General features: G+C 37.1%; 1 protein-coding gene across 2 annotated transcripts; it reads left to right on the top strand.

Moving 5' to 3' along the window:
- The first annotated feature begins 672 nt into the window (after positions 1-672).
- On the top strand, positions 673-19,291 carry LOC129938870 (arf-GAP with coiled-coil, ANK repeat and PH domain-containing protein 2). 2 transcript variants are annotated; one of them, XM_056046685.1, is made up of 11 exons: positions 673-1,090; positions 1,286-1,402; positions 1,540-1,633; positions 1,737-1,901; positions 2,022-2,165; positions 6,177-6,472; positions 6,577-6,693; positions 6,756-6,911; positions 6,977-7,781; positions 18,718-18,938; positions 19,012-19,291. In XM_056046685.1, exons 1-11 carry the CDS (start codon positions 1,038-1,040, stop codon positions 19,196-19,198), a joined length of 2,355 nt encoding a protein of 784 aa, XP_055902660.1. In that variant the 5' UTR covers positions 673-1,037; the 3' UTR covers positions 19,199-19,291. The 2 variants fall into 2 exon arrangements, with proteins under 2 accessions (XP_055902660.1, XP_055902659.1); XM_056046684.1 differs by having other exon boundaries at positions 6,559-6,693.
- The last annotated feature ends 243 nt before the right edge of the window (positions 19,292-19,534 follow it).

The following is a 19,534-nucleotide window of genomic DNA, read 5'->3' as shown; positions in this document are numbered from 1 at the left end:
AACAATAATACGTGGCGTGCTCTCGAGTGGTCAAACCATCCAGTTTGTTTGTATTGGCGAAAGATGGGATAACAAAAACTATTGTACACTCTGTTGCATTAAGGGATTGATATTGTTTTTTTGTAGTATTGTGATAATTAGGGATATGTTTACAATTTTAAAGAATTAATTTAAATAAATTTGTTTGTTTATTTGTTATTTTAATATTTTGTCACCGTTTACAGTGATCTACACCTCTCCCACTTATATAACACATCCTTACAAACTCAAAATACGTTAGTTATTTATTTCTAGAAATTATTTATATAACAACACAACGTTTGTAGGGTCAGCTAGTTTCAATATAATATTTTATTTGTTTCGTATCATGCGGCCGCTTACAATTTCTTTTTTAAAATGCGGTAATGTCACAAATTTACTCTTTTTCTAACAATTATGAATTAATTTTATACCATAATTTATGTTTTAAATAAAATTACAAATTAACCCTGAAACACTGTGTTATTTTTAAATTAACGACAAAGTAAATACATTTCTTATTTCCGCTTATATATCACTTTACTGTTTGCAATGCCATCTATAATTATAGTCGTTCTCTGAACACACTCACCGCCACCACCACTTGTTTGACATTTCCTTGTTTCAAACTGACGTTTCATCTTTCAAATAAAAAAAAAAAAACTACAAATTTGCCAAATCAAAAATCCCAGAAAGAAATTTCCAAGTGAAAGTCTCCGTTTGCAGAAAAACACGCAAATAAAATTATAAATTTATCTTAAAATTAAAATATTCTGTTTTTCACAACATTCTACTTGTAATTGCAACAATCTAAATATTCCATTCCAATAAAATTCAAACCAAAGCCATCCCTTGAAAATGTTTTAAATTACAACGAAAAGTTGAAAATAAAATAAATAGTTTTGCTGTGTTGTCTTTCTTGGTGGTGTTTCTTTTTTTTTATTTATTTTAATTTTTATTTCCAAAAAGAAACCAATAAAATTGTGCCAAGGAAATAAAACAAATCAAAAAACATAAAAATGCGTTCTTCTATTGAATTTGAAGAATGCCTCAAAGATTCTCCTAGATTCAGGTGAGCAATCATCATCTCATCATCATTACAAAGGCAAATTACATTATTTTGTGTTCGGTGCTCGCATTCGTAGAAAAAAAAAACATGAGAAAAATTGTGATTGCAAATCAAACTCAAACTGCGAGCCGCTGACTCACTTTTTTGTATACACATAATAATGATAAATAAACAAACTCCATTGTGCTTTGCTTCTAGGCAATATATCTCCAAAGAGGAATCGGAAATCGAGCATTTAGAACAGCGCCTGGAAAAGATAATCAAGCTATGCACAGTGGCCGTGGACTCTGGCAAGGAATATGTCAAGAATCAAAGGTTCGTCTTCGTTGTAGATACTTCTTCTATTATTACTATCTTCTATGTTGCCACATGGGCAAAGAAGACTAGACTTGCTATTCCTTTTGATGGTCTGTTTTTTTTTCCTTCTTTCATACAATTTTTTTTGTTTACAGTGCATTTGCAATGTCGCTGTGGGATCTGCAACAGCATTTTATTGATAACAAGAACGCACACAATGCTCTTGGGAAGATCATTCACTGTTTCCAGGTTTGTTTTATTTCATTTGTGTTTTCTTTATTAACCGCTCGCAAGTCATTATCAGTTAATTGGTGATTTATATACAAATGTCTTCTTCTTATCTATTCCCAAGGAGATGAATAAATTCCACACCATTCTACTGGATCAAGCCAGTCGAACAGTGTTAAAGAACTTGAGTGTATTCGTCAAGGACGACATCAACCAGGTTAAAGACTATCGAGGACATTTTCAGAAAGTCTCCGAGAACTATGACAACGCCCTCATTAAAAATGCGCAGGTTAGAATTAGAATTTTATAAAAACAAAAATAAAATAAACACACACCTTGTGTCAGGTTTATTTAGATTCTTAGATGATTCATTTAAAAATATGTAATTACTCCCTCCCTTTATATCTAGGCAAACAAAAATCGACCCCAAGAGGTGCAGGAAGCTGTAAATATATTGTCGGCATCTAAGTCATGCTTTCAACACACAGCATTGGACTACGTGAATTATATTACTTTAGTACAATCGAGGAAGGTTCCATCTATATTATCAACTGTGAGTTTATTTGAATTTACATAAATACAAACATTTTCTTTTTTGTTAATTCGAATATCAATTAAAATTAATTTTGTTTACTTTAATTATATTTTTTTTAAGCTGTACCTGTTAACAGTGAGTCATTCATAGTAATCAAATGATTGTTCTTAAAACATTGAAATGTTGTTAAATTGATTTTATCAAATGTGTTTTTCTGACTGGTTAGGGACAAAGGTCACGATAAAACGAGGAAAAGGGGTTTCAGTTCAAACTATTGTAGAAGAAAAGAATTTCAAATAACAGTGAACAGAACACGAGAGTTGTTATCTATCGTTGCTTTGTTTAGGTAGCCTTGAAATCTGTTAATCTTGAAAGCAGTCGCAGGATTATTAACAGCTTTCTTTTTTTTTAAATCTTAAATGATGACCTTACTTACTTTCTTAAGGTGGCGCTTGAGGCCGGGGCGGACCTGGGCCTCAACCAACATGCTTCTCCAGCCAGCTCGGTCCCTAGGTAGCTGTCTCCAGTTTCGCACGCCAAGTTGGTTGAGATCTTCACCCACCTGAGTCGCGGTCTTCCTCTACTGCGCCGGCCCTCGGTATTTGATTCGAATACCTTCCGGGCTGGAGCGTTGATGTCCAAGTACTTAACTACCTCGAAGTTATAGCTGTCCAGGGTGACGTTTTGTCCAAGACGTCGTCGTTTAATGTCCTTTTTTGATGACAGCATACACTTGGTCTTGCCCTCATTGACCACTAAACCCCTCTTATTCGCTTCCGTCGCAATGCTCAAAAACACTCCACTTACATCATGTTTGATCTTCCCATTATATCAATATCATCTGCGTATCCGAGTAATTGGATGGACCTTTGGAAGATTGTGCCTCTAGTGTTGACGGTTGAGTTTTGCACAATTCTTTCTAGAACTATGTTGAAGAAGTCGCATGACAGTGCATTGCCTTGACTAAAACCTTTTTTGACATCAAATGCATCGGTAAGATCTTATCCGATCTTGATAGAGGAGCGTGCGTTCTCCATCGTCATTCTGCACAAACGGATAAGTTTGACAGGGATGCCAAAACTAGACATTGCTCGGTAGAGCTCTTCCCTATAAATGCTGTCATACGCGGCTTTAAAATCGATAAAGAGATGGTGTGTATCGATTTGAAGTTCCTGGGTTTTTTCCAACAATTGCCGTAGTGAGAATATTTGGTCGATAGTGGACTTTCTTGGAAAGAAGCCACACTGATAAGGACCTCTCAGGTTGTTGACGAACGGCTTCAGACGTTCACATAATACGGCAGAGAGGATATTATATGCAATTTTAAGGAGACTGATGACTCTGTAGTTGGCGCAGTTTAGAGGGTCTCCTTTCTTATGTATCGGGCACACTATGCTGAGATTCCACTCATCGGGCATGCTTTCTTCCGACCATATTTTGCAGATAAGTTGGTTGCTCCCTACCAAGTCACCGCCTGCTGAATTGAATAGTACGGCAGCGATGCCGTGAGCTCCAGCAGCTTTGTTTGACTTAAGTTTAGATATAGCTATCTTCACTTCGTCGAGGTCGGGTAGGCAGAATTGTTGATCTGCGTCGCCGAGGTTGAGTGGTTCTATCTCCCTTACATAATTTGGAGAAGTAATCTTTCCATATTCTCAGCATCGACTGCGGTTCTACTACGATGTTCCCCTGATCGTCCTTACAGGCTTCGGTTCGTGGCTGATACCCTCGGGAGGTTTTTCCTACCTTTAGGTAAAATGGACGAACCTCATTCCTGTTGTGACATTCCTCTATCTCCTCGATCGCGCGCTTCTCAAGCTCTTTTTTCTTCCATCTAAGAAGCCGGTGGTCCTCTCTCCTCTTCTACTCCTAGAGCTCGCGAGAAGCTCTGGTCCTTCTGTGCAGCGCCGGATCAGGAGATTTCCATGTCCCCTTGTGGATATCGAGATGTGTGAACTGCGTACTAGGTACCAGAACGTCTCGCCCCACAGTGAATCGGTCAGCCTGAATCCGTTGTCGGAGGTAGTGTCGTGCAGGCTGTATCTCCCGATTATGCCACCAAAGATGTCTTCTCTTCCCAGCTTGGCATTAAAATCTCCTAAGACAATTTTAATGTCATAGCCAGGGCACTGCTCATATGTCTTGTCCAAGACCTCGAAGAATATGTCTTTAATGTCTTCATCTTTCTCCTCTGTTGGGGCATGCGCGCATATTAGGTTTATATTGGCGAATTTAGCCTTGATGCGGATTGTCGTGATGTGCTCGCTCACACTGTTGAAACTCAACACTTTTTGCCTGAGTCTAGTTCCAACAACAAATCCACACCCAAATAGACGCTGTCTTTGTTCTCGGTAGCAGTCGCCGTAGTATACATCGCAGTCTTTTAGTTTTCGTTTGCCCGGTCCATCCCATCGCACTTCTTGGATGGCGGTAATATCTGCCTTGCAGCAGTTTAGGGCTTCCGCTAATTGTTCGGCTGCACGTGGTCTGTTAAGGGACCTAACATTCCACGTACAGATCCGAAGTTCGTTGTCCTTATTTCGTTTGCTTGGGTTGTCAACTGTGAATACGTCCGTATCTTGTTGGTGCTTTGCAACTATGAGGTTTTTACGTATCCAGGAAGTCACCCCGACGGCGCAACCCCCAACCTAGAGTGCCAGATCCTTAGTATAACTCTAAGGACGGAGAGCCGGATAAACCGCTCCTTATAGGCCTGGGCTCCGAATAAGTCGTAGAAGCCCCAAAAGGTGTAAAAGTAGTTCAACCTTACTGGAACTGTGGACGCCACCGTTGATTCCATCTTGGGAATTCCTCCGCTGCCGTCTGGATAGTTAGAGGTACCTTAGTGGAAACACCTCTCCCCCCTCTCTCCTTTGCTATAAAAATCATAGGTTATAAATTTACTTTTAAGGAAGTTACAATACTTCAAAGTATCACAACAAGATCTACATTGATTTAACTACATCAATTACAAGTCCATTTACCGAACCCGGAGACTTATTGTTTGATCAAGAATACATCTCGGTAGTTCATACAAAGGGTTCCTGCTTTATTACAGCATGAGTACTTTACCGTTTCTTCGTAAGCACACACAATTCTTCTTTGCATGTTCTTTCACTTAGGGAGCTGTGACGAATCTAATGAAATCATCGGGTGTAATTTTGACAACTTACTGCTTCCGTAACCTTGACTCGTTCTTGTTTTTAAAGTGTTCTGCTTCCCTCGGACGTATTACAAAGATTACCCGAGCAACTTTCTTGCCATCCATTATTTATTCTTGATCACGCTGTATGTCGTTTTCATTCTAAAGATTAATTTACCTTCTGAAAGTTCCCCCACATGTCCCAATACCTTAGTTTTATGTTTTTGGCAAGTTAAATCGATAACACTAATGATAAACACAAAGTTTTTAATTTATACCGATTTTATATCAAGCTTCTGATCCGCTTCATTACTTTTGTGTTATTAGCTATGCTGTGAGAACACTTATGCTATATTCCATTACATCTCATGGCTGGATGTCGCCATATTGTCGTCGGCCACTAAATGACCTACTTCCAACAACACTCATATTACGAGTTAAAAGAACACACCTTCAAAATTAATCCATCCAAGATAAAGACAAATTGTGTAATATAAAATCAGATTACTTCCAACAAGACGCATAAGGAACACAACAAATTTTGTGGAATCTGTTCACTTAGTAAAGATTTTGGTCAGTTAAATTTTCACATTGTTTATAGGATTGAAAACAAGTTACCTATGATGTTTTGAGAAATACAAAACAGCATTCTTTGTGTAGTTTATTTGGAAAGACTTTGTTGCAGTTAAAATGAAAACAAAAAACTAATTATCACTTGTTCTATCTACGATAAGATTGTTTTGAAAAACATTCAAAAGAAGTCTATCTTTAGTCAGATAAGAAACACAAAAATAGGTGACTAAGTGAATTTATGGTTTAGTTGCTTAAAGAAAGCTTTAATCGATAGCAGTTATTTAATTTTATTAATTTGTTTACACTCACTACAGCTACTTGACTATTACCAAGCTTGCGGTACTTACTATCATCAAGGATCTGATCTCTGCAATGATTTTGATGAATTCTTCAAAAATCTCTCAGACGACATAAATTCCCTACGCACAGATTACCAACAATTAGAAAAATCAATGCAGAATCGCCATTTAAGTGTGAATAGTTTCAATGACAACAATACCAATAGTTCGTCAAACAAACTCGAGGGATATCTCTTTAAGAAAAAATCCAAAGGCTTCAAAACCTGGTGCCGAAGATGGTTCTATTTGAGTGATAATCAACTTGTATACAGGTGAGTAATTTATTTTAGCTTTGAAAAAAATAATTAAACTTGCGGGAATAGAATGTCCCAAATGACATTTCATTGCGACTCATAAGTGATTTGACGAGTTTCAGGAAGCGTTCGAATGAAGACTCATTTTCGGTGATGGAAGAGGATCTACGAATATGTACAGTGAGGCCGGTAAACGATGGTGATCGTAGATTTTGCTTTGAAGTGATTTCTCCAACAAAGTAAGTTGTATTTGCTTTCGGTTGGGTTAGACTCTTTATGATTTGGTTTGTTTTGGTTTTAGGTCACATACACTTCAGGCAGACTCTTCGGAGATGCTTCAAGCTTGGATCGGTGCACTTCAGAGGAGTATTGGGGCAGCAATCCAATATAATAGCATCAATTCAAAGCAGCCGCAATCATCTCTGCCATCAAACGCTTTGAATATAAAAAGAAGAATGTAAGTTTTGTCGAGGAGAGCCCTTGTGAAGGATATTTTTCATGGTTGTTCTATTTTTTTTTCAGCCATTGGGAACAGTTCTTGAAGATTCCTGGTAATTCTCAGTGTTGCGATTGTCGGGGCTCAGATCCACGATGGGCGTCAATAAATCTAGGCATAACTCTGTGCATTGAGTGCTCTGGAGTTCATCGAAGTCTCGGAGTTCACTACAGCAAGGTGCGTTCACTCACGCTTGATGCCTGGGAGGCAGAAAACGTCAAAGTGATGATGGAATTAGGCAACGACATTGTAAATCGAATATATGAAGCTCACATCGACGAGAACAGCAATCTGAAGCCGGCTACAGAGAATTGTGATATAAGCGTGCGCGAAGCATGGATTAAGGCAAAATACATTGAAAAGCGTTTCATTTGTGGAATGCCAAAAATAGAAGAACTAGAAAATATCGAATGTTTCGGAGCCGGCGGCGAAGTGGCAACGACTCGCAAATGGGGTGTTAAGAAATTCCGACGCAAGTACCCCAATGGATCGAGCTCAAAGTCGGATGGTGATGATGAATCTTTGAACATTCCATCAATGTCCCTTAGTATATCACGAGAGGATCTGATGATCATAGGGGAAAATTTAAAAATCGAATCATGTGATCAGCCGGGAATTCTTGGATCTGATCAAGAATCCACGGAAGGCGAAGATGATTATATTGTTGAAGAGGAGCGTTTTGAAAAGCTCAGTGCGAATCTTTTGTTGTATAAAGCTTCAAGTGTACATAATCTGCCGGTTATGTGTATGGCATTTGCTTTGGGTGCCGATAAGAATTGGAAGAATACAGATGATTCGAATAGGACATATTTGCATCAGGCAGTGTTATCGGTAAGTTAGGAATATTTTTCGACCAAAGCACGGTGGTCGAGTTTTTATCTATCTACAACATATGGATATCAGATGCTCTATATCATTTTATTGCGACAAAGACTTAATTATTGAGGGTTAAGTTAACTTTAAGTAAGATATTTCAAGGCTTTATAATACAAAAAAATACATAGGGAGGTTTACTTAATTATTTTGTTTGTTTAGAATCGTGAACAGTTTTGTATAAGTTTGACGCTGTTTGAGAGTTTCATGACTCCTCCTGTATCTTTTTTTTCATTTTGCAGTACTCTAACTTGAAAAACATAATTTATATTGTTTTGAAGTTTCCTATCTAGCTCCCTATCTGCCCTAATATCCAGGTCTTTTTCTGAGTGATTGGAAAAGAGAATTTGTTTAGATTGTCCCTTAATAAGTTGAAGACACTTCGAACTATCGTTGAATTGCACTTATGTTTCTTTTTTTAAGGTTATTGATACGGTAAGTTAAGTTTACAAGTTTCCAACATTTGTAAGGATTCTCTTTCAAAGAGGTGCTCATATCTGTAACGTAACAAAAAAATCAAATGGGGTGGCGCAACAGTCCGTTGTGAACCAGGGCCTAGTGACTTACAACTCTCAACCATTCCTGTGTGCGAGTACTGTTGTCAGGAATGGAAGGGACCTACAATTTAAGGCCGAATCCGAACGGCTAATTTGAGAAAGCACTTTTTCATGACAAGAATTACTCTTGAAGAAATTGTCAATTCCTCGCAAGAGGCAGTACCCGCGAAAATTATTTTTTTAAATTAAGGTGGCACAGGCAGGGATTGAACCCAAGCCCCTTGCATGACAGTCCAACGCACTTTTTTTTTTTCAAATTAATTTTTATTTAATTCAATCTTAAATCTTAAATCAATAAAACTAGCCTAATTATCCATAACTTACAACTAACTTAATGGTCCCATACGGACACTCTAAGCTAAACTATAACACTAATTACTAATGCCTTTCGGCCTTAAGATCTATTTTACTTCAATCTAAATTTTATTTGTTTTGTTTTTATTAGAAAATTTTGAAAAAAAACTAATATCAATAACCTTTTTTATTTTTACTTACAAACTACTTAAAATAAGGTCCTTAAATAAAACTTAAAACTAACTTAAACTACCTATTCTACCTATAAACTACTTAAAACTAGAACAACCACAGCAGCAAATCTAACTATCTAACATTTTTTTTTTCATATTTTGTTGTCTATTTTTTTTTTTTTTTTTGTATTCCATGTTTTTTTTTTTTAATTTTAATGTTCTTTTTTTTTATTTTTTTTTTTGTTGTATTTTTTGTATTTTTTTTTCTATTTCTTTTTGTGCCACCATGCCTATTCTACTTAAAACTAAACCCTAAAACTATAAAACAAGTATGTAAGCCGGCCAAGGCTTAAACCCCATCCCGACTACCCATTATCAAGTGCCGATTGAAGCCACCAAAACTGGTTCTCCTGCTTCACCCTACCAGTTCGGTCCCGTTCGGACACAGCCCTACTGAACCGAAGGAGCTCTGCTCCGCCTTGTGCCATGACGTCCCGATTGTACAGGAGTCGCCTATCCACGGTTCTTCGTCTGACGTGGTAGATTAACGGGACTGCGAATCTATCCTGTATCAGACCGCATTTGTCTAAAAAGAGGAATGCCTCTGGTGGAATGAAGCCGCTCAAGCGCGCACTCCCTAAATACTCGTCGTTCGGATAGAACGCCCCGAAAATTAAATTGTTGGTCGAAGACATAGCTCTTGCAATGTGACCTCGAACGAGTTTTATCACGAAATTGTCAATTCTGTTGATTCGAGCCCCGTTGTACAGGACCTCGTTGGAATAATAATGCACATAAGAAGATTCGGCTGTTCGATATAAGCCGGTACAGCGTCGTAAACACTGCCGCTCGAACACCCGAAACTTCTCCATCTGGGAAGGGGCAACGTTGAACCACACAGGACAACCATAAACGATCATTGGCCGTATGAGGGCCATGTAGCAAATTACCTTCACTCTGGGGTCAAGCCGACTGCTAAAAAATAGTCGTTTCGTCAGAGCGAAGGCTCCTCTGGCCCTGGTCAGAGCAGCATTTATATGTCTGTCGAAATATAAATACTGATCTAACCAGATACCGAGGTACTTCACTACACTTTTGCTCGTTAATGGCTGCCCGTGAAGATCAACGATGACCATCTTGCGCCAATTCTTACACGTATCCCTCGTGGCCCTAGCCAACGGAGTCCGGAACAGAATTGTCTCTGACTTTTGGACATTTATTTTCAGTTTCCAGTCGTCGCAATATCGCTGAATCTTGTCGAAATCACGCTGCAAGAGAATTCTAATAACCTCAACCTTTCGGGCCGTTCTGTACGCAATTAGATCGTCGGCGTACGCAATTGCCTTTGTAAGACTACTTATCAGATCGCTGGTGTAAATGTTGAAGAGAATCGGCGAATTCACCGCTCCCTGTTGAAGACCATTTTTAATTGAGAATGTTGTGGTAGAAGTTACATTGCCACTTTTGACAACAAACTTTCTACCGTTAAGCATATCATAAAGTATATACAACAATGGCTTGCTAATGCCAAACCTGCTCAATTTTAGGTAAAGACCCTCTAACCATACGGTGTCAAAGGCCTTTTCCAAATCAACCAGAACAGCACCTGTGCATTGTTGTTTTGATTTATTCCATTGGATATCAGAAACGAGTTTAGACGCAGCATGAATTGTGTCATGACCCGCCTTGAACCCGAACTGTTTATCCGGAATTATTTTGTTGTCCGCAGCCCACTTAGTCAGAGCCCTATTAATGATTTTTTAGAAAACTTTGCTGATGCTCGGAAGAAGACTTATCGACCGAAGATTTGACGGGTTGGAGTTGTCCTTTCCCTTTTTCGGGAGAGAATGAACCACAGCGGTCTTCCAATGCACTGGATAATATGCATTATTCAGTGCATTGTTGAAGAGTGTGGTGTAAATGTCAATTGCTTCCGTCGGTAAATGTCTTAGTACAACGTTGGATATACCATCGACACCTGCTGACTTTTTGTTTTTTATTGAGTTGAAGATGAGCTGAAGCTCAACCTTCGTCACTAACAAGGGACTTGGTCCCGTTTGCTCGGCGATTATGGCATTTGCCAAGGAATCGTCATTGAACCGCATGAAACCGCGGTTCTCAGATCGCCAATGTGTGATATCATTACGGAGGTAAAAGTGATTAAGTAGGGCTCTGTTTTCCAGGTCGTGGTTGGGGCGAATGCTAACATTCACCTTGTACACTTGCTGAAAAGCAGCTCCCACCGCCTCCACTTTTTCCTTCGGATCTTCAATTATGTAAAAGTCATCGTCAAAGATGGCTTCCTCTGGATCTATTTGCGCTGTCCTTAGTACGTTTCTGTTCTCTTCAGTTCTTTGGAGTTTAAGACACGGAAGGTCATTATCGTTTTTTTTTCCTGAATATCTTATTGATTTTGGGGAACATACCAGGGTCACTCGAATTAACTGACCAGAAAGGAGCCGCTTCTTGGATACGATGGCCTTTCAGTAGCCAGCAGGTCGACGCCATACTCAACGCTGTAAAGATTCATCAAATTAAAAAGATGATTACCTCTGGGATTACTATGTTGATTTCCCCAATCTTCATGTTTTGCGTTCAAATCACCGGCCAAGATGAAATAGTTTTCTTCCAAGCTCAGTTTAAGTTCCCTAAAAAGAATCTCGAGTTCTGAAGCAAAGTAAGTAACCTGCGGAACTCCAGCCGCATAAGCCGCAATCATGTACATCCGCTTCCCTTGAGAGAGAGAGATGCATACAACGCAAACTTCTAGCGTCTTGAGCTTTCGCAATTCATTGTTGTATATGACTTTATAATTAATGCCTTTTCGTATAAAGAGAGCGACACCGCCCCCTTGAGTGGAATCGGGCCGGTTTCTTCTTACGATATTGTAATTTTTATGAGTCAATTTGTGTTTGTGGTTTAGCTTAGTTTCGCTAGCCATAAACACATCGGGACTGTAGTCTTTCAACAATTGGAACATATTGGCTCTTCGTTCAATCCTAATCAGTGAATTTACATTCACAGCTAGGACTTTTAGGCGCGTCTCCGGCAGCGCGCCCATTATTGTCTAAATTGCGCCAGGCCAGGCAACAAAGAGTAGAGATGATCTACCTTTTTGCCTTGCTCCTTTATCTGACTTTGCAGTCCTGTTAGTTGACCTTGAATGCTCAACAACAAGGCTACAATGTCAGGCTGCACCTCTGGTGCCTTAGGCACAGGGGCCTTTGGGGCAACCGTTGGTGGAGCCTGTCTCGTGTTTCCACTCCCTGACACCATTTGGGCGTAAGAGAATTTGGGATCCACGAATTTTTGTGTTGGAGCCTGTCGAACTGTTCGACTTTTTTCGGCTTTTTGACTGGCCTGTTTTTGCTTCATTTGTTGGACCTTAGGGCAACCCCTATAGTTAGCCGGGTGCCCTTGGTTTCCACAAAGGACACACTTGAGCAATCCAACGCACTAACCATCATGCCACGGGTTGTATAACGTAACAACCATATACAAAATTAGAAAGAGACTTAAATTGGTTAAAGAGTTCAACATAAAAAGAGAAGTTAGTTGGAGATAGAGTTTTGAGATAAATTTTCCATGCCTTATTTTTTTTGTTGCGCAGTTCTTTCGTGTACCAATGGTGGCTAAAGTTTGTATTTCTTGATTATACTTAAAGGAATCCAATCAATAATAAAGTATCTAATAAAAAGTTGAAACTGCTTCGTCAATGTTAGAAAATACTAATGATGAGAATATTGAATGAATATTCTCATCGCTTTGGAAAAAAGCTCACTTCCACCAACAACGAAAATGCTAATGTATCAGCAATTCCAGAAAAGGTTACATCTTCAGACAACACCAACTTATATAAGCAATCAAAGGAATTACAGTGTTCAGTAAGGTGATTACTTAAATCGAAAAAAATGTCCAAGGGGGTGATATTTATCAATATTAGTAATTCCTGATCTAGATTCTAGAACAAGAGTACTAATGGCGTCAGAACAAAAGACTAAATCGAGAATTCGATTTTTTCAGTTTTTAATACAGCTTGTTTGCTGTAAGTCAGTAAAAAGGTCTATATCGAGATGAGATAGTTTCAATTGTGAAGAAGAAGGAGAGGCTTCAAGACAGGATTTGTCTTCGGATGAAATCCAGTCAGTGTGTGGTAAATTTAAATTACCTAAAATTAAAATATTGGTGTCAGCGCTGGACAAATTTATAAGAAAGTCTAGTGCAAAGGAGAGATTTACAAACAGACTCCAAACTTTTTGGAAGAATGTAGACGTTTAAAACGAAAATAGTCTTAGTCTGTACCATTATCTGTACAAATACCAGTTCAATTAATAATTCAAATGGTATAGATACAGCAAAAGAGAAATAGGTATTTTTTACCGCTATGAGAACACCTTTACCTAAATTATTTACTTTCCAACATGACGATCGTTTCTGTAAACTTCGAGCTCTTGACTGAAAAGTTCTGTGTAGGAAAAGCTTGAACTTAGCCAAGTTTCTATTAAAACGAATACGTCGTGTGGAAATGATTGGGAGTTAAGAAAACTGTCAGTAGTGTTGCTAGAAGAGCGCAAGCATGTTAAGTTTTTTGACTTGGTTTTCAAAGAAACACCAAACACAATCGAAGAACGTGGGATTCGTTATTAATTTAAAAGAAGAAACAAAGCTATTTGGTTTACTGATCTTAGTACAACTTATAAATAAGCAGCAAGGTATGCTCTTGGTAGATGTAGAAGTGAAGAATTTATTTCTTCTGGCGTTGTAACTGGGTCCAGACAAGATATAAACATTTATTTTTGGTTTCCAGACAGCTTTGATAGGGATGGAGTTGTTAATTAAAGTTCCTGTAACGGAGACGGTATTGGAAGCTAAATTTGAATCAATAGTTTGAGGTATATGGGGAGTTCTGGTGGGATCTTTAGGTATTGGAGTGATGTTGACATTTGGTCTTTTTTATGGAGGGGTAGAATTCTAGCAAGTTCTGAGTTTTCTCGGCTTCCTTTTGTAGACTTTTTTTATATGTCAGGAACACTTTCTACGTTTTTAACAACTGAAACTAATTGCACGAGAATATCTTCATCTGCAGAAGAGAAAGCAGTATTAATAGGCTGTGCCAAATCATTAGTCGAAGTAATCAATTACTCGCACACAGAAATGGTTAAGAGTTGTAAGTCACTAGGCCCTGGTTCTCCACTGACTTTTGCGCCACCTAATTTATTTTATATTTAGTATGGTTTTCGTAGCTGTAGGCCCGTCGGTGATTTGATAGTTTATCTTACCGAACAAATTTTAACATGGATTAAAGGAAAATAAAATTCTTGCACTTAAAGTTTGAAAAGCCTCAGTGCTCCGTTTTGTCTCCGACTCTCTTCCCCTTTAATATAAAACGATCTCTTGTCACTTCTAATCTATTAAACTGTTTCGCTGATGACAGTACCCTTAGCCTTCTTCTTTTGATGTGGAACTTGAACGGCTGCAAATGAAAAGCTTACTAAATCCCGATCTCGACAACAATGTCGATTGGAAATTATTTAACGTTTGGATTTATGTGAAAAACTTAACGCTGTCTCCTGCCGTTTAAGCTTTTAGTTCTGGGTGCGTTTATCACAAACCAGCTCTAACAAAGTAAGCACGTATTTGAAGTCACCAAAAACCTGCTAAATATCTAAAATTACTTCACGTATTCAAGAAGTTTTGTACCCCTTCTGATCAAGCTATAATCTATACAGCCTTTAATCGTCAAAAACAGAGCATTAAAAATGTTATACGACCGTTATCTAGCTTAAACATTTGTGCCTCTTCAGGTTTATGTCTTTTATTCCTTTATCACTATTTAAAAAAAAAACAATGCTCTGGTGAACTAGCCAGTTGCATTTCTTCCATTAAATAATTCAACCGTAATAACAGTATTTCTGGATTCGTCCATTAGTTTACCATGGAGCTCAATTTTTAATGTATTGTTTATTATAGAGATTCGTTCTTTCGCCGTATTACGCGAATATGGAATGCTTAACCACGCTGTATTTTCATTTCTATTTGGGTTCCATAACCCCATTTTAATTGAAATCATTTTTTAAAGGTCAACAATTAACAGCAATCAGTTTCCGTTCCTTACCCCACTCCCACACTCCCAAAAAAAACTCAACTACTCGATCATAACTTTCGAGCTTATAGATTATAGCGTCTTTGGAGTCCGGCTTCCGTTCCCTGAAGGTCCTCGCTTAAAATATTGCGTTTTCCATCGTTTTCCGTATCTGGTCCCTGTAGCGGAGGTTAGGTCTTCTAGCCATTTTCCATTTCTTGTCTAGTTGTCATTAAAAGGGAGTCGATTTCAGAGGCTTCTCCCTCGCTAGCTCGACGCACTAGTCTCCAATATTTGTATTGTTGCAACGTTTTTCTTGATTACCACATGCAATTACAAATTTGGCAAGCTATGACATAAAGCCGATCCCATTATCCGGCGGTCACCAAAGTATTGGATGTGTTGCAAAAGGTACAGCTCGAGACTCCCAGTTTGTACAACATCCAACCACTTTCCTCACACACAGGGTCAACAATTTTCCTTACAAATTGGTAGTACATTAAATTATAAGCTTCTCAACAGAACCCCAAAGAAAATAAAGTAGCATGTCATCAAATTTACTTAGATATAATGTTAGAAATGTTTGAAGATTTTGTGTTTTTTTTTTAATTGAATGGTGTTACGAACGAAGATTCTACGTTATTTCAACCTAAAGATGCCCTGTTATAGATTTGTGCGTAGTGAATGGAAATTGGCTCAATTTATTCAAAAAGTTTTGAAGTCCACGCAGCAAAATTTTCAAATCATTAACCAATATTAGTCTCATGTGAGTTCTTTTCAGAAAAAAGTAATCGAGAGGTTGAAAAATCTCCAATAAGCAATAAATTAGGATGGGTTGAAAACAAGGTGTGTATAGACGAAACTTAAGTGAACTTATTCGCTATGCAGATGGCCTCTTATCAGAATGTACAAAATCTGTATAGGTTTCTATTTTTGAACTAATAAGACAATCAACAACGCACAGATTTCGTCCTACTACTCTAACAACGAAACTCACAGAGGAAATTACCTTGAACAGAATAAAATATATAAAGATTTGTACAGACGGAAAAAGAAATTATATTTAATCAAATCGGCTGAGAAACTTGTAGACTGTAATGACTCAAAGTCATTCTGGTAAAATGTACGGATTTTTGGAGGTCGCAGCAAGTCATCGTCTTTAAGTATTAGTGTTGACGACCTGGCCACATACTTTGAAGGTTTACTACTGCCAGATCCTGACCAGAACTCCATCAGTTTTGCCCTGCAAAATGTTTCAATCGATGAGCTAGACTCTCCTTTTACTATGGTTGAAATGTTGACATCTCTTATCAGAATGAAAAATAACAAATCAGCGGGTTTGGATGGCATTCCTATCGAATTCTATAAGAATTCAACTCCTGAATTTCTCGAGCGTGTGTTCGGGTTATTAAACAAAATATTTACAGAAGAGAAATTTCCGAGCTACTTTTGTTTGGCTACAATATTTCCTATATTTAAAAAGGCTTATCCGAGTTATAGAGGTATTTCCGTTCTGAGCTCACTAAGAAAACTGTTTGCACAAATGTTGTACGTTAGGCTTGTGAATTGGATTGAAATAAATAAATTGATAAGTCGATATCATTCTGGTTTCCGTGCGGGCCTTTCAACGATTGATCAATTTTTTTATCTTACGAGGGTTGCCAGGCGTTTTATCGACAAAAAGAAGCTGCTTCTGATACCATCAACAGAAAATCACTTTTATTTAAGTTAGCAATTATTGGTCTTTCAACCAAATTTATTCGGACTTATAAACAACTTTTATTAATCACGTCTGCAATGGTTTTTAATGGTATATCTATGAAAAATCCTTTAAAACAGAAACATGAGTTTCAAGAGGTTGTATATTGAGTCCACTGATGTTAGCTCTTTTTATCAATTACTGGAAGGCGTCAATTATGGCGATTTATCTTTGAAGATCTTGCTCTATGCTGATGACCTGGTGGTGTTCTCTGATAACCCATTGACATTGTAGCTTCAGATAAATAAACTTAAACAATATTGCGATTCGTGGGATCTCAAAATCAACATTTCTAAATCTTAAATTATGATTTTTAAACCTCAAAACCGTTCAGATAATTATGTACGAAATTGGACATTAGTTGGTACCACTATTGAAGTTTTCAGCGAGTATAAATATCTTGGTTTTACTGTCACTCATAATTTGAACAGCAAAAATAATATTAAAGGGAAACTATTGCTAGCCAAACAGCTATAAACTCAACGTTTTTTTTCAAGAAGTTTCGTGGACCCTACATCGAAATTAAAGGTTTTTGAGGCTACCGTGAACATTTGCTTGTGTTATGGGAATCAAGTGTATAAATACCAATTTCAATTCAAAGATACTTTACGCCATATATGTTGAGTCCGGGCATCCTCAAATATATGTTAGTAATTTAAAAGCCAACGCAGACTATCTTATTAAAGTTATGCATAGACCCGATAGTAATCTGCACAAGCAACTCCTGCTTATATCACTCTATTGTGGATATTAGCCTTTTAAAAATTGGCACGCTCTTGCCACAGCACATAATTTAGCAATGAAACTTAATGCAAACAACAAAAAATAATGGAGAAATACTTTTTACAACTTCATTTCGATAGTTGATGAGAAAATGTACAAAACTAATCCCGAAAGGGCTAGGGAATCATTTTCTAGACCAACCTATAGCCGTCTTAATTTAACTTTGGCTGATTATAATTATTTTTGTGAGGACCTTTCTGCTTCTGATAAAAATTTGATATTCAAAAAACGGACTGAAACTCTTGAGCTCAACCGCAGGCTACATTGAATTGACATAGATGCAATTTGTTCACTCTGAAACTCAAACCAAAAAGAAGATGTTTACCATTTTTTAGCAACTTGTCCTATTTCACAAGAAACCCGAGACTTTATTTTGATAAAAGCTTCTTTAAAAAATGAAAAAAAAAGTTTTTTTTAGCTAAACTAAAAGCCCCAATATTCCATAACTTGAACCTCTCAGAGTTCGCTCCGAAACCTTTCAACTTCTTCGCAATCTTCGGTTTTTGAGATAAAAAAATTAAACTTAAATACTTTGAACAATCATTTAAAGTACCTAATTGTTTATTGTTTTCTTTTTTCGTAGTAACACATATTTATTGTTAAGTATTTTGTTTCTTCTTTAAATTAATGTGCCACTATAACAAAACAACATTTAAAAAGTTGATCACATTTTTTTATTATTATTTATATGTTCTTTTTTAAGTTTTTTTTGTCCGTTGTAAATTATTATGTATCGTTTTTAATGAATAAAGACTTATCTATCTATCACTTCATCATTATGGTCGCGTAAACACTTTTTATATGGATTGTTTTGAATTCAGATGTTGCAAATGTCATATGTGCTAGTGATAACAAAGCTCTCCCATAACGCTTAGTGAATAGACCATTTTTTCGAAGCTTAGAAGATATGGGTAGGTTTCTGGATTCAAAGATCTTTAGCAGGCATCAGCAAACTTTAGGTTTTAGGATTTATAGATCTTTGGCAGTAAATAGTAGGCTCTTTCGGATTTATTAAACAGTAAAACAAAAATGTATGAACTTGTTCGACTATTATGCCACCAAAAGACTTTATAGAAAAGAAATACTTCGAAAATATTTTAATTGTAGACTAAGACCCAACTAAATTGGAGCTGTTGGGCCACGAAATGTATTAAGATCCATATTATCTATTTATAGTTATTAAAGTTTTAATTTCCATTTCCTTTTTACATCTTTAATATTTTAATCACTTTTTCTTACAAATCAGGGATCGGTAATGGCTTGTGAATTTCTTCTACTTAATGGAGTGCCAATTGACGAAATAGACGACTTTGGTTATTGTGCCCTTCACTTATCCACACAAAAAGGCTGTATTGCTCAAGCTTACCTTCTGTTGAAACACAAAGCTAAATACGATATTGTTGCTAAGGATGGAAAGAAACCTCTTGATATTGCTGTCGATCAACGAAATGCTGATATTGTTACATTGTAAGAAATCTTTAAAAAGAATAACTAATTTTTTTTTTGTTGATGAAATGTTTTTTTTTTTTAATTATTATAGATTACGATTGACTCGACTTAACGATGAAATAGGTCTAAGTGATGAAGGAAACGGCGAAGACGAGACCTACAAAGATGTTATGAAAGATTTTTCCAACTTCGCCTCAAGTCAACCAAGAATGTTAAGAAATCGCACCGACACAAACACTCTCGAATCACAAGCTTCTTCTTTGACGAATTCAGATTGATGAAAGAAGAACAAAGAAAAACCAGAAGTTTAAAATTGAATATGATGCTTAAAGTTGCACTCGCTATTCCAAAAAAAAAAAGAAAAACAAAAATTGAGTTGCAACTGATGAGTTGCCACAACCACCACCACATCCCCTTTATCTGCCAAGTCTCTTTTTTATTAAACGATTAAGCCTTTTGTTTTTATCTTTTATCCTGTTAGTTCCTTAAGTAATTATGTATTCTATGTACAATGCAAATGCAATGAAAGCTTTGTTTTCTTTTGTTTTGTTGATGTAGAAGTTGATGAAAAAGAAATCAATGAAAAAAGAAAGAAAGAAATTTAGAAAACAGAA

The sequence above is a fragment of the Eupeodes corollae genome, chromosome 1 (genome assembly GCF_945859685.1).
Source record: "Eupeodes corollae chromosome 1, idEupCoro1.1, whole genome shotgun sequence".
Taxonomy (NCBI): Eukaryota; Metazoa; Arthropoda; class Insecta; order Diptera; family Syrphidae; genus Eupeodes; species Eupeodes corollae.
The sequence above is the reverse complement of the archived record's forward strand: the minus strand, read 5'-3'. Positions and strand labels throughout refer to the sequence as shown.